General features: G+C 37.8%; 1 protein-coding gene across 2 annotated transcripts in view; it reads left to right on the forward strand.

Moving 5' to 3' along the window:
- The window catches only part of Kiaa1328 (KIAA1328 ortholog), a 288,560-nt gene that overhangs the window by 143,374 nt on the left and 119,881 nt on the right, over positions 1–25,305 (forward strand). Inside the window, exons 7-8 of one of the 2 annotated variants that reach the window (XM_021214774.2) lie at positions 18,657–19,333; positions 24,918–25,016. In XM_021214774.2, the coding sequence (XP_021070433.1) occupies positions 18,657–19,333; positions 24,918–25,016 (776 nt within the window). The remainder of the gene's footprint in view (positions 1–18,656; positions 19,334–24,917; positions 25,017–25,305) is intronic. The other variant, XM_021214775.2, reaches the window with a different exon arrangement.

The raw sequence follows: 25,305 nt of genomic DNA on the forward strand, positions 1-25,305 counted from the left end.
GGGTATAGGGAACATTCAGGATAGCATTTGTAATGGAAATAAAGAAAATAGTAATAAAAAAAACAAAAAAACAAAAAAAAACTATTGCTCTCAGCTATTGCTTCTGTGTCTGCCTGCATGCCACCATGTGTACTGTCATGATGATAATGTACTAACCTCTTAAACTTGTAAGCAAGCCTCAGCTTCATGGTTTCTTAGAATAGTTGCTTTGATCATGTTATATCTTCACAACAATTGAACAGTGATTAAGACAAGAGGGCTCATGTCTGATAGTAGGGTTTCTGTTTGGTGGACTTTCTCTCTTGTAGGGAATATTATCAGCCTAAATGAGAAAGGTTCATTAAAACTATATATGTATATTTATATGCCTATATTATGTGCATTATAGTTTTTAGGTAAATTGTTAATGATTCTGTGATGATATTTTACACATTTATTCAACATATTCTTTTACCTCCCTCCCCCATTCTCCTCTACTTACTCCCAGGCCCCGTCCCTAAGCCCCCTTTTCCCACTTTCCCTGTCAGATCATTTGTATCCTACCACTTACCTTCCTCTGTACTAACCTCTTTCCCCTTCCCTAAAGAGTGTCCCTTTTCCATTTTCCTGGTCAGATTACATGTCCCCTGCCCTATCCTGACAATCACCCTATATTACTTTCCTGGTTTCTATAATTACTACAGGTTATGTACTCACATCTAAAGACTTGAAACTTCCAGTAAGGGAGGACATAATGACGTTTGTCTATCTGGGTCTGGATGACCTCCGTCTAGTTTCATTCACTTACCTATAAAATTCATTGTTATATTTTTCTTTACAGTTCCATAGTATGGTGTTCCATAGTATATATTACACATTTTCATTATCTACTCCTTAGTTGGAGGGCATTTACATTCTTTCCATTTCCAAACTGTGTGACTAGAGCATCAATGAAGATGGCAGAGTTTATACCCTGAGGAGTATGATGTTTTCTTTGGCTGTGTGTATAATGGTATAGCTGTATGATATGGTAGATTTGTTTTCAGCTTTTTAAGAATTTTCTACACTGATTTCCATACTGGCTAGACCAGTTTGGAATCCCACCATCAGTGAAAGAGAGTTCCTTTTTCTCTCCATCCCCTCTAGCATATGTTGCTGGTTGTTCTCTTGCTCTTTGCCCTTCTAACTGGAGGAGGATGAAGTCTTAAAGTTGTTAGCTTTGCACTTCCCTAACAGCTAGGGAACATAAACAGTTTTTGAGATATTTCTTAGCTAATTTTTTTCTTCTTTGGAGAACTCTTATTCAGGTACTAATTCAGGTAAAAGCCTCATTTTTGAATGGATCATTTGTTTGGTTCTATGGTTCTTTAGTTCTTTTATATTCTGGTTACTGAGCCTTTGATGTATAGGTGACAAAGATCCTCTCCCTCTCTGCGGACTTCATCTTCACCAGATTACTTGTTTCTCTAGAAAGCTTTTTTTCTTTTTTGAAGTTCCACTTGTCAATTGTTGGACTTAATTCTTGGACAAATGGAGAGAGGCTTATTCATAATACTAGTTTTCCTATACCTATATTATGTACAGTACTGCCTATGTTTATTTGTCTTTTTAAAGAAGTTCCTGTGTTTCATGTTTCATGTTTAGGATCAAAGCACTGGGAGTTAATTTGTGTGTAAGGTGATAAATATGGGTCTTAATTTCATTCTTCTACATATCGACATCCAGTTTTCCCAGCACATCTTGTTGAAGATGCTTTCTTTTCTCTAGTATATGTTTTTGGCATCTTATTCAAATATATAGTGACTGAACTGATGTGTGCTCATGTTTGGGTCTGTGTCTCCTTCCTGACTTCAGTGGGATTATTTCTAATGTTTTTCCATTTATGATGATGTTGGTCGTGGATCTCTGGTAGATCATTTTTATTATATTGAGGTTTGTTTGCTCTAGCCCTACATTCTATATTACTTTTGTCATGAAGGCATGTTAGATAGTGTCAAAGGTCTTTTTTGTATCTATTTAACTGTTTTTTTTTTTCTTTAAGGCCATTTATGTAAATTATTACATTTATTGACTTGCATATGTTGAACAATCCGTATATTTCAGAGATAAAGTCCACTCAGTAATGGTGAGCAGCCTTTTCAGTGTATGTTTGTATTCCATTTGCAAGTATGTTATTCAGTATTTGTTAGTCTATGTTCCTCAAGGACATTGGTCTGGTAGGATATTTGTTGCTGTGTCTTTTTCTGATTGGTGTATTAGAGTGATAATTGGTTCAGAGAAGGAATTTGGCTAGTGCTACTTGTTTCTTACTGTATGTTGGCTGTAGATCTCTGAATATTGGTAGAACTATGCTGTGCCATCTGGCACCTATACTCCTTTTTAGCTGAATGGCCTTTTATTACTATTTTCATCTCATTTGTTGTGGGTCTGCTTAAGTTGCTGATTTCTTCTTGGCTTAATTTTGTGGTTTTGGCTACATCTAGAAAATCATCTGCTTGTTACAGATTATCTAATTTAATAAAGTTCAGATTCTTTAAATTTTCCATTATAATGTTCTGAATGTATTTGGTATCTGCTATAATCTTTTCCTGCTCATTTCTGATTTTTGTTAAAATAAAAAATGAATACTGTCTTTCTTTCTTTTAGTTAGTTGGGCCAAGGACTTGGTAAATTTTGCTTATCTTTTAAAGAAACAGCACTTAGATTTATTGATTCTTTGTGTTGTTTTCTTTGTTTTTATTTTGTTTATTTCTGCTCAGAAGTTTTATTAATTCTTGTCATCAAGTAGGTTTGTGTTTGGTTTATTTTTGTTTTTTCAAATTTTGGAGTTATATCACTAAGTCATTTGTTATGTTCTTTCTGAATTTTCATTGTAGGCACTTAAAGGTATAAATTTCCCTTGTAGGACTGCTTTCAGTGTGTCCCAAAGGTTTTGTTGTGTTGTGTTTTTATTTTCATTTAGTTCCACGAATTTTTAAATTTTGTCTTTAACCCATTCAGCATTTAGAATGAATTGTTCAATCTCCACAAGTTTTCATATTTACTAGATTTTTAAAAAAAATTGTTTTTGTTTGTTTAGGTTTTTGTTTGTTTGCTTGTTTCCTGATCCATTCAGCATTCAGTCTATGTCTTTTGAAGGATCAGGGCCATTGATATTTAAAGTTATTAAGACATTGTGTTGTTGGATTTTGGTGGTATTGTGTTTTAAGTAGTATTTTGTGTTTTAATAATTACAGTTTAGTGTTTCTTTTCACAGTCCCTTTTCTATGCTCATTCTTGTCTTCAGCCAAAATAATGCTTAAATTTAGTTTATTGGTTATACATTCTATAAATTTTTTGTAGAATGAAAAAATATACACATATATGGGATTTGTTAGAGTGACTTACAGTGTGTGGTCTGACTATTCCAACACTGCTGTCTCCGAATGGAAAGTCAAAGAATCCAGTTATTTCTTAGTCCATAAGGCTGAATGTCTCGGTTGGTCTTCCTTATACACTAGAATCCCAAAGTAAGCTTTAATAGCAATAAGATATTGATGATGAATTTGCCAGTGAGAGTGAGGGTAAGAAGGCAAAGAGCATGTAGACTTCCTCATGGACAGTGAAGGGGAGGGAGGAAGAGAACATATGGGGCATTTTGCATCTACAGGTTGGAAATGGCTTCAGTGGGATGAAATCACATGGACAGAGGGGCCTGGGTTATAAACAGGATTTGCCTCCTGTTTCAGGCCAGAAGTGTGAGGGTAGATAGGTCAGTTGGAAATGTTGCATATGATGTTGCATTGTTCTGTGACATGGGGAATAACATAGAGGGAATCCTGGCCCAAGCCTGGTGCTCCATTTCAGTGACAGCAGGAAGGCCAGACTAGGCTAATACACTCACTTTGGCTAAGCCTGTTAGGGTGCAGAAAGGAATCTGAATGGGGATGTGGGAAACCTGGGTTTGAAGTCAGATGGTGGATGCAGTGCATGGGGTCCTGTGGGTGGATGCAGGTGTGGTAGCTCTGATAGTAGCCTAGGGGTTGGCTTTGGTGCAGGAGGAGGGTGGTGCAGGCCAGAGGGCACTGGCTGTGAATGGGCTCGATCTGGAAGTTTGCAGAACAATAAGTATTGTGGGCTACTCCTCAGACTAGACCCTGGAAGAAGAAGTGGGAAGTCTGGGTCCTGGGTATTTTTAATAGGATCATATTTGTTTGGTAATAATTTCTTTCATATCAGAAGACATTAACTAAAAATGATTTTTATGAAATACAGTTTGCTTTAAAAAAAAAAAAAAACTCTGCTTGTTCCAACCTTCCTCTTTCTTTTGAACTCGTTGTGTCTCAAAGTATAGTGTCCTTGTTTATGGGATTAGAGTAAATTTTTAATCAAAGTATGAATCCTATTACAGTGCTACTTTTCATTTAGATTTTGTATCCTGTAGTCTGTCTGTTTACCTATCCCAACTTTAGTTTGAAATACCATATATTTTGTAGTTTTTATTACAATTTCTTGTTTTAAACTCTTTTATTGAACATTACAAAAAATACAATGATCTCTGCTTTCAATTGAAACTTTTACTCCAAATTTTCTTAAAATTCACTATTTCATATCTAAGATAAAACTTCATCTAGGGGCTGATGAGTTGACCAAATGGGTAAAGCATTTACTATGGTAGCATGATTGCAGGCTCAGAATCTATATAAAAAAAATAGCATGCATCTATAAGTTTAAAATCCAAGTATTCCTTCAGGCAGATGAGGTGTGGAAACAAGAGAGCCACCCAAAGCCTTATAATCCATCTACGGTTGAGTTTCCATTTTAAACACTGTAAATAAATACTTCAACATCACAAGAAAATTTAGACATGTAAAAACAACTAGCAGTTCACTGCACAGACGCAGGATGAAGTAAGTTCAACATTAAAGAAATTAGTAATATGCTTTTAGGGTGCTATGAAGTCACAGTCATTTGAGCTTAGAGTTGAATGGTAAAACAACATGAAGGAAATGGCAACAACTAAAGAGTCAAAGGAACAGAAAAGGGAGTTGGGGCATTAGGCAATAGGAAATTGAATCACATGGTTTGTTTTTATTTCTAAACCAAATCACTTAGTTTTTTTCACAATAACCTAAACTAAGTAAGTAACATTGTCCCAAATTTTTAAGAATAGAGGTTGTCATAGTGCCTAGTGCTTAGTTCTATACAATCCTTTTTATCTGAAGGCAGAGCTAATCCTCCATGGGTAGACACTTTCAGTCTCTGGTTTTATATTTTACTCGGCTTTCAGAATTGGCTTCTCCCCAGCTCTCCCCGTCCCATGGTTTGTAGCTGCTTACACGGAGACTCGGGAAGGACTCTGGTCTTTAGTTACAGGACTGTGATTTACTTTGGCAATTCTTAATCTAATAACACTCTAGTTTTCCAGCTAGTAGTAAAAATTAGTAGTTCTTGCTACTAGTTGTATTTAAAGATACTTCTTAAATACCTCCTTGTTCTTGTTTCAGAACAGTTTCTGTCCAGTTGTTAGTCTAAAAGTTTAATGCAAATCATTTTCTCTTAGCCAGTTGCATATATAACAGTGTGATGTCTGGTCTCCCTTTTAGGAGCAGTTGGTCACATTCAGATAGTATTATCTGAATACTAGCAAGTGCCAGACTTGCTGGGGGTGAGAACTATAAGACATTTAAACATTCCACGTCATTAAACAAATTCATTTTGCTTGCCCCCGTAAAACGTAAACTGTGTTGAAACATCTATCCACATGCAATTCTTGGGTCTGTTCTGGGGCCTGATGGTTAATGCAGAATAACAGGTCAGCAAATCACCTTAGAAGTGCTACCTAGGAGTCAGGCATCTTCCACATATCCCACTCGAAGAGAGAAGCACAAGAAAACTCCATATAACCCTCTTAGAAGCCTATGTGTGCTGCATCTTTAACCGGGTGGACCTCTGAACATTTTTCTCACCACTCCTCTCAAGGCATCTTTCCCTGTGCTTAGTTTTCACTATAATATTATGCAGGGCAAGTTGAACATAAAACAAATCAATAAATGGAGTCCACCACATAAACAGGCTGAAAGACAGAAAACACGTGATGAGCTTATCAGATGCAGAAAAGGCTTTGACAAACTCCAGCATCCTTTCCTGATAGCAGTCCTGGAGAGACTAGAAATACAAGGGAAATACCACAACATAATAAAGGTGATTTCCAGCAAACTGGCAAGAAACGTCCACCTGAACAGAACGGAACTCAGAGCATTTACACTAAAATCAGGAACAATACTAAGATATCCTCTACGTAGTTACTTAATATAGTATTTGGAGTTGTAGCTAGACCAGTAAGACAACCGAAGGGCACCAAGTGGATAGAAGTGGGAAAGGAAGACGTCATCATGTTCTTATGTTAGTATGTGTGTTTCTTCATTAAAGTAGCAGGATATAAAATTCACACACAAAAAATTAGTAGTCTCCTTTTCTACAAATGACAGACTGAGAAAGAAATCAGTGCCTTTCATAGTTCCCTCAGAAAAGTAAAACTATTTTGTGATATAAAACCTTTAAGATGCCTCAGAAAGAAATTGAAGAAATCAGAAGATAGAAAGCCCTCCCATGTTACTGGATTGGTAGGATTAATACAGTAAAAATGGCCATCCTACCAGAGGAGGAACTTGCCTCTTAGGAAAATAATTAACAGAATCCTGACAACTTGTTAAACCACTGTGTAAGACAGATCTGAATGGGGACAGGATGGGCAGTGATGACAGGTTTTCACTGTGACCATGACTACATAGTGATGTATACTTCTTTCCTTGTATTTAACCCTACGTCTCATCTGAAGACCCTGAAGATCCAGACATTCGCTTTTATTTGTTCCTTTTTGCAACGTGGCTATAACTTTCCTTTCTCTGCTTTTACACACACACACACACACACACACACACACACACACACACACACACACACACTCATTTTTTCTATCTTATTTAAGTAATTAAAACTAGCCATATGCTTATTTCTTAGAAAATAACTATTTAAAACTGCCTTTTTTTTCTTCACTGTAGCTGTGAATGTGCTGAATTACTACCATATTTGCTTTAATAAAATAACTGTTCCTTTAAAAAATTGTATCATAATTCTTAGAATTGTTTTCATAAATATACGTTTGTCTTATTCAGCGATCTGTTTGGGGCAAATATCTAAAATAAGATGACTTAACTTCCTTACTGTGTAAGCCCTCAGAGAGCAGTAACTGAGAATTTGCTCACTGCTGATTTCTCATCCAGTCTTTTCTCCTTTCCCTCTCTTCTTTGGGTTATAGACACCCATCTTAAAGATAGCATACATCACTAACATTATTAAACCCAAGTCCCTTCTTTATAAATGACTAAACTACTTAACAGAGCCACAGTAATTTGCCTAAAGCAACAGAACTCCGAAGTGACCATAGTGGAGCTCTGACCTGTGTCTTTTGACTTCAGCTTGAATGTACGGTCAGCTATGACAGGCTATTTATTTTATAGCAACTCAACAAATTCTGACTTTCCGGAAGTACAGTAATGATTAAAGAAAGTTTAACCTTTTACTGGTCTGCTAGTCACTGCAAACATTATTGGCAGGCCTATGGTGGTATTCCTAGGATCTGGTATATATTCCATTGTTCTGCCATTTACATGTCATTATGTGTCATCTCTGTGCCCATTCTTTTAAACCTCATAATTAGTGACTTTAATGTCTTTTAGATTCAATATTCCTAAAGTGTGCTGCAGTCCCTCTGGGAACTAGAATAAGTTATTAGAGCCTTGCAGATGTGCATGGCGGCTGTGTTCTGTCATTTTCCCTTCCGTTGATAGCCTACGGCCTCAGCTGCTGAGCTGTGAAGGAGCTTAAACCTCCAGGGTCCATTAGATTTAACTTGTTTACTGCATTGATATCTATATGTTAAATGACAAGAGAGTTCAGGTTATTGAATAATTTAAAATTCAGCTCTAATTGGTGTCATATGACCTGGAAGAGGCCATGGATGACGCCAGGAGCATGCTGTGAATTTCTTATAAATTATTCATAAATTATTCATTTGCCTGAGTGTCTTGCTAAATGCAAAAGTTTGTAAGTTATAACTGATGATATAACACCTGTAAGTATTTAGTTCATAATGCTGGAAGGTAATCTACCTTGATGATCTTCTAGCAAAATCTGCCAGTGTAGGAGAGTTAATTGCACAGAGGAGAATGAACATTTATTCAGGATGAGATGTTGGCAAACCACACAGTGCAGCTGTTGCATTAGGCATTTTTTGTCAGTTTGACAACTGGTCCATGTATAGTGTTAAAATGCAACGTGCCATTCTGTGTTTTATTTACATTAACTCCATAATACTCTGGGAGGTATGGTTACTTGTACTCCTCCAGACACATATGCACAGTACTACTTGCAGTTTTTAAAGAGGAGAGAAAATTTGAAGTTGATATTCACCTTTTTATAAAATTGGAACGCCAACACTTGCCAAGATAGAAAAATCATTTACCATAAAAAACATACCAATAAGATCTGTTGGTAATATTAACTATTGGTATGGATAAGAACTCATGAATGCATTGGAAATAATCAGTTCCTAACTACCCAAAGTTAAGGTGGTACACAGCAAAGGATGATGTCCCTAAGTACACAGGGAAAATCTTACAAGGTTCCATATGAAGAGCTATAATTAGTGACTGATAAGAGAGGGAGAATCAGTCTTCTCCATCACCCCATAGTTATCAATCCTAAGGGGCCAGCCCTAAGCACATATGTATATGAGCAACACTAGATGCGGCTGACTGTAATGTATGTGTAATAGAATATTAATTAAAGAAAAGGTATGAATTGGAGAGGGTGGAATGGAAATGAAGTGAATACAATAATCAGGTATAAATTCTCAAAAATAATCTTAAAATAGGAATTATTACTGATATTTAGTTTTGCTCTACTTGTACTTGTATAACAAAGAAATTATCCAACTCTATTTCTATTATCATAGTAACCGCTGTCTATATATGAATAATTCTACAAAGTAGTAATGAAGGTTATTTTTCCATCTAGTCTTTTCAGTCTGTGTCTACCCAGGTTTAAGAACATGATTTTTGAGCTCTGTTGTAAACTAGAAGTGCCAGTATTTTTTTTTTTCTCTGCTGTGGATCGCATGGTATGCTGTGCCAAGAATTTTACAGGAAGAATTCACTCCTCATGGCCAGTGATGTTGGCTTTCATTGTATAGAAAAAATATTAAGTGCCTCATGATGAACTCAACTATTTTTATCACTGAAAATCACCCCTAATTTTTTTAAAGTTGGATATTTTATTTGTTTACATTTCAAATGTTATCCCCTTTCCCTATTTCTCCTCTGCAAACCCCCTTACCCTACTCATTCCTATCCCATACCCCCTTACCCTACTTCTGCAAGGGTGCTCCCCTACCCACCCACCCACCCACTCCCTCCTCACTGCCCTAGCATTCCTCTACACTGGGGCATCAAGCCTTCACCGGCCAAGGGCCTCCCATCTCATTGATGCCATATAAAGCCCCTTCAGTTCCTCCAATCATTTCTCTTTTGGTTCATTATGGTCCCTGTGCTCTACTACCTGAGGATCCAGCTATACCCCTCGTGGGCACATACCCAGAAGATGCTCCAACATAATAAGGACACATGCTCCACTCTGTTCATCGCAGCCATATTTATAATAGCCAGAAACTGGAAACAACTCAGATGTCCCTCAACGGAGGAATGGATACAGAAAATCTGGTACATTTACACAATGAAGTACTACTCAGCTTCTAAAAACAATGACTTCACAAAAATCGCAGTCAAATGGATGGATCTAGAAAATATCCTGAGTGAGGTAACTCAGTCACAAAAGAACACCTGTGGTATGTACTCACTGATAAGTGGATATTAGGCAAAGAGCGTGGAATACCCACCATACAACTCACAGACCACATGAAGCTCAAGAGGAAGGAAGACCAAAGAGTGGTACTTCACTACTAACTTAGAAGGAGAAACAATATAATCAAGGGAAGTAGAGGGTGGGAGGGACTTGGGAGGAAGAGAGAAGGGGAAGGGAAAAAGAGGGGCAGAATCAGGTATGGGAGGATGTGGAGAAGATGTACAGAGGTTCAGGAAATTGAACAGAGTTGTGTAGCAATGGAGGATGGGGAACTGGGAGTAGCAACCAGAAAGTCCCAGATGCCAGGAAAGCAGGAGCCTCCCAGGACCCCATGGAGATAGCACCCCTAGTTTTTCAATGCAACTCATTTTTCTGGCATGATGTAGATTAGCTAACATGCTTTCCTGTTGTCCTAACTTGTTAAGTGTCTCATTCCATTTATTATCACATAGAAAGCATATGGAGAGCACCACAAGGCACTTTGTTTAGGTGATTTGATTAGTTGAAATGTTTGTTTGTTTGTTTGTTCATTTTGTTTATTGTTGGAACAGAGGCTTGCTTCATAGGTCAGGCTGACTTGAATTCAAGACTCTCCTTCACTTCGTGAGTGTGAGTGCTGGGACTATAGTCTTGTCACTACACTCATATTGTTTACTTCTTTTGTTGGGGTTTAAGAGTTTTGTTTGTTTTTTTCTTGCAGTACTGGAGATTCATCCTAGGACCTTGCACATGCAATATAAATGTTCTATGATTAACCTCCACACTTAACACTATTAGAATTTCCTAATGCGAAGAGGTAATCACCAAATTTAGTTGACAATAGCAGGCCAAATACAGCTAAGTTTTGGTTTTATAAAACAGATGAATTAAGAATATTTTAATATTATTATATGGTTATAGAGAGAACAAATGTGAAATTTCATTAAGCTGTACACTTAAGTCATGTGGTTTATTACAAATTTTGCCTCTATTTTAAAATATCATTTTCTAAGTTTGTATTATTTATTGAAAGTTTCATGTTAAACCCATATGCAGGCTAAAAAAATGATTCACTTGGTAAATGTTCTGGCTACCACTCCTGACAACTTCAATTTGGTCCTCAGGACCCACATGGTTGAAGGAAAGTCCCAACCCCCACAATTGTCCTCTGACCTCTTTGTGAGCATCATGGTAGCCATGTGCTTGGGCACACATGTATGCATGCACATACTGACATTAAATACAATTTGCAATGTGTGTTTTTAACACCCATGTGCCTCAGAAACAATTGAGAATGCTTTGTTAGTTTAAGCCTTTGTTCAGTGAATTTTTGTTAGTTAATATTACATATAAACAACTGTAGAAAGAAAACATATGCTTCATTCAAGCCTATTGTTACTTGCATAGGACCCAGGGGCATTAGTTATCTTCAGCTCCACTAATAAAGCAGCTGAATTTTATATTTAGAACATTCTGAGAAGTTTGCTTTCTATTTATTTTCTTGCTTTCTCTTGGTAAGACATGATTGAGTCTAATCTTAGATCCCCCCCCCCTTTTTTTTTTCTTTTTTGAGACAGTCTATGTAAGCCAGGTTGGTCTAGAGCCTGCTACAGAGCCCACACTGGCTTTGACCTTGTGATTCTGCTTTTCCCATCAAGTGCTGAGATTCCAATTTCCTTCCATTTCTAGCCCATAAGTCAATATGAATTTTTCCAATAACATGATACATTCAAAGAATACTTATTGAGAATGTAATATGTGTATACCCAAATGTCCCATTCACAGATATGTACATAGCCCTTTCTATCAGAAGTTGTTGAATATCCACCATTGTCTACTCTTGTAAATTGTGGAGATATTTTATTTTGCTGACAGAGATATCAACATTCATTCATTCTCTCAAGACAAGCTATCTAAACTGTTTGTGAGTTAGTTCATTTAAAAAGATGTGTATTAGTTTGCAATCCCACCAGCAATGGAGGAGTGTTCCTTTTTCCACACGCTCTCCAACATGTGTTGTCACCTGAGGTTTTGATCTTAGCCATTCCGACTGGTGTAAGGTGGAATCTCAGGGTCATTTTGATTTGCATCTCTCTGATCACTAAGGACTTTGAACATTTCTTTAGGTGCTTCTCAGCCATTCGAGATTCCTCCTCAGTTGTGAATTCTCAGTTTAGTTCTAGTCCCCATTTTTTGATTGGGTTGTTTGGGTTTTCGGTGATTAACTTCTTGAGTTCTTTATATATTTTGGATATTAGCCCTTTATCAGATTGTGGGGTTAGTGAAGATTTTTTTCCCAGTCTGTAGGTTGCTGATTTGTCTTATTGACTATGTCTTTCTTTGCCTTACAGAAGCTTTCCAATTTCATGAGGTCCCATTTATCAATTCTTGATCTTAGACCGCAAGCCATTGGAGTTCTGTTTAAGAAATTTCCCCCTCTGCCAATGAGTTCAAGGTGCTTTCCCACTTTCTCTTCTTTTAGATTTAGTATATCTTGTTTTTTGTTGAGGTCCTTGATCCACTTGGACTTGAGCTTTGTACAAGGTGATAAATATGGGTCTATTTTCATTCTTTTACATACAGACATCCAGTTAGACCAGCACCATTTATTGAAGATGCTTTCTTTTTTCCATTGTATATTTTTGGCGCCTTTGTCAAAAATCAAGTGACAATAAGTATGTAGTTGTGTTTCTGGGTCTTCAATTCTATTCCATTGATCAACATGTCTGTCTCTGTACCAGTAACATGCAGTTTTTAATCACTATTGCTCTGTAGTAAAGCTTGAGGTCAGGGATCATGATTCTCCCAGCTGTTCTCTTATTGTTAAAAATTGTTTTCACTATTCTGGGTTTTTTGCCTTTCCAGATGAATTTGAGAATTGCTCTTTCCATGTCTTTGAAAAATTGTGTTGGGATTTTGATGGGAATTGCATTGAATCTATAGATTGCCTTTGGTAGGATGGCCATTTTTACTATGTTAATTCTTCCAATCCATGATCATGGGAGATCTCTCCATTTTCTGAGATCTTCTTCAATTTCTTTCTTGAGACACTTCAAATTATTGTCATACAGGTCTTTCATTTGTTTGGAGCACGCACAAAAAGGAATCTATCATGACTGCCCTTCAAAAGACCAAACAAGAAGATGAAATAGTCAGGTGCAGATATTTGTACCCAACCAATAGACTGACCCCTGTTCCTGAATTAGGGAAGGCTGAAAGAATTTGAGAAGGGTGATCCTGTAGGAGGACCAGCAGTCTCAATTAATCTGGAGCCATGAGATCTTTCAAACACTGGACCACCAAACAGACAACATACACCAGCTGATATGAGGTCCCCAACCCACATACAGTAGAGGACTTCTGGGTCTGTGTTCATTCAGAGATGATGCACCTAACCCACAAGGGACTGGAGGCCCCAGGGAGTTTAGAGGTCAGATGGAGTAGAGGATGGGGGCATCCATGTATGGGGTGTGGTGGGGAGGAGGTGTGGGATGTGGAGCAGTTGGAGGGTGGGAGGGGAAGGGCGGGAATGGAATATGGAGTGTAAAAAATGAATTGCAAATAAAATTTTAAAAAATAAAAAATAAGATGTATATACTCAATACACACACACACACACACACACACACACACACACACACACCTACTTACCTTCCTACCTATACCCTAAATCCTGCAACCCATATCAGTTTATATGCCTATATTGATTTAATGAACAAAGGACTTTGCATATGTTCAAACTAGGTATTGTGCAATAAGGAAATGACCTTGGGTTACCTGGATAGGTGTACCTATAGTCCAAATGGTCTTTGTAATTGTAAGAAAGATGTCAGAGGACAGGACACTATGATGTTCGAAGCAGAAGCTAGAGTGGTGCACTTTGAAGGAGGGGAAACCACAAATCAAGGAATATAAACAGTCATTAGGAGCTTAAAAGAGAGAAAGGGAGGAGGGAGAGGGAGGGAGAAAGAGAGAGGGAGGGAGGGAGGGAGGGAGGGAGGAAGGAAGGAAGGAAGGAAGGAAGGAAGGAAGGAAGGAAGATAAAAAGGAAGAAAAAAGAAATAGATTCTCTCTTCAGAACTTCAAAACAGAACAAGCAAGCTCTGCCAAAACTTGGACTTGAGCTCAGTAAGATAGATTTCTAGTTTCTGACTTCCACAATCTTTGGAGAAGGCATATGTGTTGTCATACACTGCAAAGTTTGTAATAATTTGTATAGTGGCAATATGAAATGGATGTAGAAATTGTGATTTATTAGTATACTGTAAAATGGATATTTCTCCCCCAACCTTGAGAGAAAAAAAAAGCTTACCTCATTATAAATAATCATCCATGAAAAGTGAAAAATTACTTCAGTGGGTGTTATTAGCAAGCTATGTCATTAACATATATGAACACCTCTATGCCTTTCTACAATGTCAGAATATATTGAGTGTTAAAAGATTCACAAGCTGCACTTCACCAAGTATTTATCCTTTCTTTGGAGTCATAACTATGGCCATATTCCATTCTATTCTGATAACATCTGGCCATCGATTAATATATCACACTTCAGTCAATTAAGATTCCACCTTAGACCAATCAGAATGGCTAAAATCAAAATCTCAACTGACAACACATGTTGGAGAGGATGTGGAGAAAGAGGAACGCTCCTCCATTGCTGTTGCAATTGCAAACTGGTACAACCACTCTGGAAATCAATCCGGAGGTTCCTCAGAAAATTGGAAAGAGATCTACCTGAAGACCCAACTATACCACTCTTGGGAATATACCCAAAAGATGCCCCACCATGCCACAGGGGCACATGTTCCACTTTGTTCATAGCTGCCCTATTTGTGGTAGCCAGAAGCTGGAAAGTACATAGCTGTCCGACGACAGAAGAATGGATACAGAAAATGTGGTTAATTTACAGGATGCAATACACTCAGCTATTAAGAACAAGGACATCCTGACTTTTGCAGACAAATGGATGGAACTAGAAAATATCCTGAATGAGAGAACTCAAATCCAAAAGGACATTATGTACTCACTAATAAGTGGATATTAGCCAAAGAAAGAAAGAAAGAAAGAAAGAAAGAGAGAGAGAGAGAGAGAGAGAGAGAGAGAGAGAGAGAGAAAGGAAAGAAAGAAAAAAGGAAAGAAAGAAAAGAAAGAAAGAGAAAGGAAAGAAAGAAAGAAGTGAAAGAAAGAAAGAGGAAAGGAAGGAGGGAGGGAGGGAGGAAGAAAAAGAGAGAGAAAGAAAGAAAAGAAAAGAAAAGAAAAGAAAAGAAAAGAAAAGAAAAGAAAAGAAAAGAACTGATATAGACTACCCAAGATACAGTCCACAGAATTCAAAAGGTTCAATAAGCTGAAGTGCCCAAGTGATGGTGCCTCAGTCCCACTTGGGGGAGAGAAGAAAGCAATCACAAGTGGGGAGGGAGGGAGGGACCTGGGAGGAAAAGTGGATGGAGGGGCAGTGGGAGGAAGAGGGGAACCTGATCAGATATTGGGTGAGGGAAAAAGACTGAAGCCTTGAGGGCCAGCAGCAAGAATGAAAACAGGCAACCTAAGAAATAGAAGGTTGGGGGGACCTCCCAGATCTATGCACCAGAGACCTGAGAGGTGAGAGACTCCCAGGACTCAAAAGGAGCAACCTTAGATGAAAGGCTTGACAGTAGGGAGCAGGAACTTACAGAGCCCACCTCCAGCAGGAAGACAGGACATCAAATGAGGGATGGGTTGCCATCCTACAGTCACATCTCTGACCCTTAATTGTTCCTGTTTGAAAGAATTACAGGGATGGAAATAGAGAGGAGCCTGAGGAAAAGAAGGTCCAGTGACAGGCCCAAAGTGGGATCCAGCTCAAGGGGAGGTCCCAAGGCTTGACACTATTACTGAGGCTATGGAGTGCTCACAAAAAGGGATATATCATGATTGCCCTCCAAAAGACCCAACAAGCAGCTGAAAAAATCAGATGCAGATATTTGCACCCAACCAAGGACAAAAGCAGCTAACCTCTGTTCTTGAATTAGGGAAGGCTCAAAGAAGCTGAGGAGAAGGGCAATCCTGTAGAAAGACCAGCAGTCTCATTTAATCTGGACTCATAAGATCTCTCAAACACTAGACCACCAAACAAACAGCATACACTAGCTGATTTGAGGCTCCCAACACATATACAGAAGAGGAACTTCTGGGTCTGTGTTCATTCATAGACGATGCACCTAACTCTTAAGAGACTGGAGGACCCAGGGAGTTTAGAGGTCAGGTGGGGTGGGGGTTAGGGGCATCCACGTGGAGACGGGGTGGGTTGGGTAGGAGGTGTGGGATGTGGAGCGATCGGAAGTTGAGGTGGCAGGGAATGCAATATGGAGTGTAAAAAATAAAAATAAAAATAGATTTAAAAAGAAAAAGAAATGAGTCTATAGGAACTAATGGTTAATGCAAACAGTAGATGGAGAGTTGGCACCAGTCAGAGCCATTTCTGGTACTGTGCTTAGAACACATCACAAAGACACTGGTTGAGGAATCTGGACAACTTTGAAACTGGTGGTGTTAGTGACAGGCTCACAATCTCCTAAACAGGAGCCATGACAGATACACTAATTTGGCCCAAGACCAAATGCCAAGTTGCTGTGCCATGGTGTGGTTGTCCTACATTCAGGTTTCTGATGGCATCATTCATTAGTTTGGTGTGTCCAGTAAGCTTAATAATCATGAATAATTCACTCATCAGTCTATGCTTTCTGGTGCTAGACAGATGGTGATTATTTATGATCAAGATGCCAGTTCATTCTGTCTTAAGTATTTGTACCCAGTATGGAGTAACTGGGGACAAAGTAGCTGCTCTAGACAAAATAGAATAACTCAGGACAAGGAAGATCAGGGAGAAAGATTAAGAATTTTTTTCTCATTTGATTAATCCTATTGTGGCTTTCTTCAATACAGATCAGAAATGGCAACAAAGTAAAAGAGTTCATGTAAATGACCTTTAAATGAAAGCCAGAAGGAAGAGGAAGGTGTGAGTGGCAGCTATAAAGAATATTTCAAATGTCATTCTCATTTACATCTGCTTAGCGTTTCCTTGGCACTTAGTGTTCATCTTTCAGTGAAGTCTGTGTTAGGCAATGTGGTTTCTCCAGATGTAGATGATTTGTGCATTTTAGCCTTCACAGGATCCTAGCATGATCATCATGAGAGAGGCTTTACCCAGCAACTGTTGGAAACAGATGTAGAGACTCACAGCCAAGCATTAGGCAGAATCCTTCAGAAGAGGGAGGAAGAATTGTAGACGTCAAAGGGGTCAAGGACACCGCAGGAAAACCTACAGAATCAATTAACCTGGACTCATAGAGGCTCCCAAAGACTGAACCACTGACCATGGAGCCTACATGGAGCTGACCTAGGCCCTCTGCACCTATGTTACAGTTGTGCAGCTTGGTCTTCAAGTGGGACTCCTAACAGTGGGAGCAGGGTCTGTTGCCTGCCTTTGGGATCCTTTCTTCGTACTGGGCTGCCTCATCTAGCCTCAATAGGAGAGGGTGCACCTAGTCCTACTACAACTTGATATGCCAGGGCTAGTTGATATCCATGGGAGGACTGGGAAGGACTGGGAGGGCAAAGTTGTTGGGGTGTAAAGTTAATCAATTAATTTATTTAATTAATTAAACTTAATGAATTAAAATATTCTTCTGCATTGACTTACTTTCTTAATGTTTGTTAATCCCAACTATCCAAAACCATAAACAAGCTGCCCATCTGTAGTATACTCAACACTTTCATGAAACTGAAATACTTCAACTTGGGCAGCCTAGAATTTAGCTACAGCAGGCTTCTGAAAGGCACTGAGAGAAAAACCTGCCTGCTTACGGTAAATCCAACATGTTCAGAGCTGAGATAATGCAAACTGAGTCTTCTAAGGCCCAAGCCAACAGTCAGATTCCGTATCTAGACCAGCAGTTTTCAAAGCATGATCCCACATGAACATCTCCATAACCTGAAAACCTCCTAGAGATGTAAATGAGCTGACACTTCCAGGCAGAGTTGGAAACTCTGTGGTTGAAACTAGCCTTTCATGCTTAACAAGCCCTTCAGGTAAATCATATCCACCTCAAGTTTAAGAATAATTGATGCAGACAAAGTTTCACTCTCCCCATAGAACAGGTTCACAGCCACAATGTTAGAAAAGCTTACTTCTTGACCTGGCATCTCAAATTTGCAACTGCTTCCTTTCTGCCTGAGTTCTACTAGACTATCATCATTTGAATAGTTTAACTGAAAAATCTCTTGTTTGCAGCTTAAATTAAATATTTTATATTTAAATAAATGCTTTTTATTATAATATGTATTTGGAAGTAGTTGGTTTTATCTGTGTTCTCTGAAGATATATATAAAAACTAATCTATCAGCAACTATACAGAATAATGTGAAGTGCTTTTACATCAAATCTTGTTCTGTGTAATGACCAGTCAAAGAATATTTAAGATGACTACATTGATTTTTTTTGGCTCAATATTCAAAGATAGACATTTTTAGATATTAATATTTTATATGTTTGCATCTTAAAGTTGATTTTGTGTAACCTTCAGAATTTGCACTCCTAAAATCATCAAGATTTGCATACTCAAAATGGAGGATCCTCCTATAACTTTGCTAAAAGATAAATTGTTTGAAAATGGATGTTGCTTTATAAACATTGACCATGTAGATACTATAATATTTAAGAAAAGGAAATAAAAGCATTTTGTTTTAGTGAATATAATATATTTGATTTCTGAAAACCCAAAACCAGAAGTTGTTTTTTATGTGTTTTCTCTTAGATAACCAAGAAGAAACACACTCCCCAGTGTTCATTGATGGACATGGATGGCTCCTTTCTGAGTGTAGCCAAACCACAAACCTATGGTCAGACCAAGGCAAGGCCTAAGTCAGCAAACCACGTCTCAGCTTCAGAATCCTTTACAGAATTAAGGAATAATTCCTTGAAACCAATAACACTTCATCATCCCAAAGAAGATTTAGAGAGGATGTCAACAAAAACCAGAACATGTACTTATGAATCTCCGGGGAGGAGACTAATAAATGCAGCCCCAATAGAGAAAGCTCTCCCAGAAGAGTTGGAGATAAAGGAATATCCAAACCTTCCACCTACTCCATCTAGTCAGTACTGTGGTAATAAATGCTCTGAAAGTGAAGCTTACGTTCATGAGAACTATCACCCTACAAACCTGGCCCCTCAGTGTTGTAAGACACATCTAGAATCTTGCAGTCATTGTAGGATTCCCTGGGCATCTCAAATGCATGGTCGAGTGATCCTGCAACCCAGAGAAACTGACATTGAAAAACAACTCTCAGAAGACAGAAGGCAACAGCTGATGCTTCAGAAAATAGAACTGGAAATTGAAAAGGAACGCCTGCAGCATCTCCTGGCCCAACAAGAGACAAAGCTTCTCCTTAAACAGCAGCAGCTGCACCAATCCCGACTAGATTACAATTGGTGAGTCCGACCTGCTCCGTCAGGACTGACTGACTGTAGGTTCACGAATGCAATTTCAAAAGGTAATCTTTACAGACACCATTCATAGAGATTCTTCAGCACCTTGACTTGCTAGAGTACAGGTTACTTTTGATTACAAGTAAATTCCTATCTTCTGCAGAAGATATGCATGCATGTGTGTACATGGGTGCCTGTGCCTATAAGCATGAATGTGGAGGCCAGACAAGGACGTCAAGTGTCTTTATCTGTCATTTTCTACTTTACTTCTATAAGAGAGTCTTTACTAAATCAGAAACTCACCATTTCAACTAGGCTGGCTGTCCACTGAGCTCCTGCATCCACCTGTCTATCCACCCTCGAAGCTAGGGTTACAAGGAAATGTAATCATACCTATCTGGGGATTTGAACCCAAGTCCTCATGGTTCACAGTCAGTTCTTTACCCATAGAGCTATCTCCCAAGTTGTAGTGGTAACTTTTGTTAGACTTCAAACCCCATATGCTTTTCTATTTGATGTCACAATAGAGAGTTAGAGATGAAGGTAAATCATTTAAGTGGGTTTAGTTGTCATCATCCTACATTCATATCTTTGTGCTATCACATAAAACAATTCATAAGAACCATTTAAATTTAAATTTATTTCTTACTAGTCCTAACATAACTTGTCTTATAACTAGTTCTAGTATCTAGGCCCACATTTATACTTTTTTTCCTATATAAAAGAATTACTTTTTCTCAAGTAACCATGTTAAGTTTTCATTGTATATATTTCATAGCATGTGGTAGTATGTTACATGTGAGCAAAACACATGCTGTTTTTTTCATATTTGCTCTGTACTTTCCTTTTTACTTCTTTTAATTGGTAGTGGGACTCAATCCCAGAACCTTATGCATATTAGGCTAGTATTCTGCCACTGAGATATACCCTCACCCCTGATTGTTGGTCCCTTAATAATGATCTCCTTAGAGCAGTGTTGCAAAAGCTGGGTTACTATTTTGATGTTATATACTATTCAGTGTGGTTTTACATTCAAATGCAAACAATTTATTGTTTTATTTAAGAAAACTAATTGTAAGTAAAAGAAAACTAATTGTAAGTCAGATATAAGTATATTTAAAATTCTAAAATGTTGTCTTTCTCTCTTTAGAAGACAATGTGTTACACATTTCCTAAACGAGATGCTTCTGTCTCCTCGTTGTTGCCTGCTTGACCACCATCCCTCCTCTATACATTCTTATTAGAAACATTCAGACAACAGGAATAGACTCTATGTTTTTAAAGTCTTTTAGACAGCTCTGACCAACTCCTTAAAAGAAGGCTTCTCACATTTTGTTTCTTAAGCTCTAAAAATTAATCTCTTTTAGAAAACTCTTCAAAACTACTTTGAGCTCCATCATGGGGTCTTTATTCTAATTTTCTTTTTAAACTGACTCTGTTTTCAGAATTACTGTCCTCAAATTATGTGATTTAATAAATTCTATTGCACAGATGAATATTACCCTAGTAATTCCTATATGCAGGCTTAGAAAACCCAGTGTTTTACCATGGCATGTTTTCAGTCTTGTTGAGCAGGATTCATGAAGTAAGTATATACAAACCTTGAAACGATGCCCAGGTATAGTAGTGCCCATCTTAAGGCCTGGTCGTGCTGGTTTCTGGTGCCTTGGGCATCTGTTTGGTTCAGGGTCTGTTTGGGTCTATGAATATTGGCCCTTACAGCTCTACCGTTTTACTTGTTGTTTGGAACTTTGACTAGAAAACAAAATTCTCCCAAGTCAAGAAACTAGAAAGTTCAAGTAAGATACCCAGATAAATAGTCACTTAAGACAATGACATTGAGGCCTTTCAAGACAGCTAGCCCAAATCTGTGTTTTCTCCTGCCTCTTCCCAAGTAATGTGATTGTGGCTTTCAACACACCAGCCTGAAGACATTTTCAACTAGAGGTGGTTCTCCTTCTACAACTTTTCTCCTATGTAAATCATCTGCCCTATCATGGTTAGATGGGACAGGCCAGAAGTCAGAGCCTTGATTTATCTGTTTAATCAGTATCACAATTCATATTTCTAGGCTGAATGTCAACCTATTCTCTGGTCTACTTTTTAGATTCATTCAATTTTATCACTTAGGAGTTGTCTGAAAAGCTGCACAGTATTGTCATGAACCAAGAATATCTGTCATGAATGAATCCGTCTAATACAGTGCCTTTTCTTTACCACACTTTATTCACATTTCTGAATTTTAAAAATTGATGAATATTTCTTTTTATATTAGATCCTGCCCATCAACCTGGTTTCCAACACTTTCTGTGATTTGCAGTCATCCCTGTACTCATTTACCCCCTTTTTTTCTAAGAAACGTTTTTTCTGAAATTTTGTGTTGTATCTCTTTCCATATACCACTTATATCTCTTACTCGAGCCACACCTTCTCTGATTTAAATGTTTGCTTTCCTTTCCCAGTTGTCTACACTTTATATATTCATTACCACATAGCTAAAATTACACTACTTAGTTCAGGTTTCTTTCAGTTAACCCTTTAAGTTATGGAAAATATTAAAAAGAACACCATAGTAAGTTTTGTTTAATATAGACTTATAACTCAGCTCAATTTTCATTGTTTTAGGAAATATTTATTATTTCTGCCTATAACTGTGTGGGAGGAATACTTAGATGAATAAAACCTGACTTATCTCAGTGTGTTATGCACTTAGAATATAAACTATTGTATATCTTTACTGAATTTGTAATTTAAATGGTCAGATAACTCACTTCAATTCCAATAATAAATTAACGCTACTTGAGTACACGACATTAAGATATTTGGGAACTATATTGGAATGCTAAATGAGTGGCATAAAGTGAAAGTAGTAAGTTTGTGGATGAGTCTTTTTTACAGAAATGAATTTGGGAAGGCATTAATACTTCCTTAAATTCTGATTAATAATTGATTCTGCTGCCTTGAGATTACATACTCTGTGCTTTTAGTAAGTATTGCTTTGTGAGTCCTTTCTAAGTTGATCAAAGAAGATGTATCCAAAATACTATTGATTGCAGTGTCAAGAACTACTGTAAGTTCCTTTGGGAGTAAGAGTAAAATAGTGCTAGGCTACCTATAAATATCTGTCTTCATCTCCAGCATGTATTTTATATATATATATATATATATATATATATATATATATATATATATATATATATATATATATATATGTATAAGAAAATGTACCACTCTCACTACTTACAAACCTATCACCCTGGGCAAGTTTTGTGCCTGGGCGTGCCCTACTTTTCTCTGTAAATACATATAATAAAGTAGTTACTTCCTGGAGTGTGTGTGAGGACCCGTACAATATTATATGTAAGGCATGCCACCAGGGCTGCTCTATTGTCAGCAGCAGCATCCTTTCTGCTCTTGCTGTAGAGACTATTTTGACTGCTGCTTTTACTATTTTCATACTCTTTTCTCATAATTGCCCGATACTACATTTTACACCTGAATTTACCTAACAACTTGCATGTCACTATAAAATAATTGTAAGTAAATTCCATGTCTTTGTATGTCACTATTGTAGTTCATTACAATTAAAAGAATATCTTTCGACAGCGAGGAATACTATGGTCATGGTATTTTTATTACTTCGTAGTTTGATTTCATAGCTAAAGAATATGCTTGTACGATTCTGAAAGGCTGAGGGAATGGATATTAAATATCACATATTTGATATCAGGGATTGACTCACATACTCTAGATATACGGTTTTTGTACTGATGCTTTCAGCTGCTTTCCTTTCTCAGTACCGGTGAGTATGGCCTTAACTACTCTTAGTAGATGCCAGGGTTTCTATTGCTGGGATAAAACACCTAGAGCAAAAACAAGTTGGGGAGGAAAGGATTTATTTCATCCTACATTTCCATGTTAGAGTCTGTCACTGAGGAAGGTCAGGGCAAAAATTAAGCCAGACAGGAACCTGTCTGTGGAGAAACTGCTTTCTCTCTTTCTCCCTGTGGTTTTGTCAGCCTTCTTTCTTACAACACCCAGGATCACCAGTACAGAGTAGCATTGCCCATACAGAGCTGGACCCTTCCTTATCAATCAGTAAGAAAGTGTACACAGGCCAATCTGGTATTGTCATTTTCCCAAGGGAGGTTCCCTTTTCCCAAATGACTCTAGTTTATATCAAATTGACAAAAGAAATTAACCAAGACACCTAGATTTTTATGTCTGTGGCATAAGAAAATGTTGGTCAATGATCTCCTAGCTTTTTGAAGTGTCAGTATGAGAAGTTAATTACCTCATAAGTTTATGTTTTATAGGGTCAATAATACTTGAGACTTACAAGAGTATTTATTTAGCCCATGGTAACTTGAATGTCTTATACTTGAAGTGTTTCCTCAAAAGCCTGCATGTTGAAAGCTTGGTCTCAAGTGCAGTGTTGAGAGATGGAGTTTAAGGGAAATGATTGAATCATGAGGGCACTGGAATAATCAAGTAATTGAGTCAATGGAATAATCCATTAATCCATCAATGAGTTGATGTTTTCCATTTAAACTCTTGGTAAGTCATCATTTGTGATATTATTATGACATGTGAAAACTTGAAGGCAGACCTCTGTAGAGGAATAGCTCATGCATCTGTGGTTTTGATAGGTATTTCCTGTCTCTGTGCTTCCAAGCTCGCCTGAGGTAAGCAGCTTGCCTCTGCTATGGTCTTTTGCCTTACCTCAGGCCCACAGAAATAGAGCCAGCCTACCATGAGCCATGAGACAAATAAATCCTTCCTCCATTAATTTGTTTACTCAGGTACTTTGAAGCACTAATGAAAATTGTGATGGTTAATGTTGACTGGTAATTTGACAGGATCCAGAAGCACTTAAGGAAGCCTCCAGGCATGCCTGGGTGGGAGTACCTTGATCAGGTTCCCTAAGCTTGGATCCTAGATTACAGAAAAGAGGGAAAATAGCTGAAGTCCAGCATTCATCTCTTCCTGTTTCCTGTCAGCAAGTGCAGTATGACCAGTTGCCTCAAGCTCTTAACTTTGAGCCCTTACCCATGTGATGGACTATATCGTCAAACTGTGAGGCTTTTTTGTCTAATGTTTGATCGCAGCAACAGGAAAAGTAACTAAGACAAACGTAACTAACACGTGGGGCCAAACAGTCAGCAATGAACAGATGAGAGTGTTCATCTTCTACAATTGAGATAAAATGCTCCTAAAACATTTATAATCCTGAACTTTTAAATTATGTTCTAACTAGCTTGATCTTCACTCATACTTCTGTAAAGGAAATCTAAAGTCCTATAAATTGATGTGCTTACTAAACGTTATGATGAAGTGCATGCAATTTTGTGTGTTTGTGTGTGTGTGTATGTTTGTGTGTGTGTGTATGTTTGTGTGTGTGTGTGTGTGTGTGTGTGTGCCTGTGCGCACTCACTGACAACCACTAGCCTATGCATTCATGGTTAACAGCTGACTTGTAATAGGCAAACAATGTCTGGTATCTATATCGAGTTGCCTGGCTTCCAAGGATGACTACTCAGCCTGTCAGGTGCCTCAGGATTAGAAATTCTTAAATTTATTTTTACAGGTTAAGAACTCAAGCTATGTTTAAATCCCGAGAGCTGGTTGCTGGTAAAGAGTTTCCTAAACCTGATCTGGATATGAATGGGAGTGACTCTGGACCAAGGTAAACCTGAGGGTGGGAGAAGACAAAAATACTAAGGATATACATCTTTAGAAAGTATCTGAAAATAATTTATAGTGCCTTGTTTATCATTAAAATGTTTTAACTGTTGATAATGGTGATATTTTTGAAGCAAGATCTTACCTGTCTCTGGCTCACTGTGTGCCCAAGACTGGCCCTGGTGCTCTGTTCCTCCCACCTCTTCCATGAGGATACAAGTCATGTGTATGAACATGCCCAGCTCTTACTACTGTCTTGATCACTTAAAACTGCATAAATACATTCTCATTAT

The sequence above is a fragment of the Mus pahari genome, chromosome 15, assembly GCF_900095145.1.
Source record: "Mus pahari chromosome 15, PAHARI_EIJ_v1.1, whole genome shotgun sequence".
Classification (NCBI taxonomy): Eukaryota; Metazoa; Chordata; class Mammalia; order Rodentia; family Muridae; genus Mus; species Mus pahari.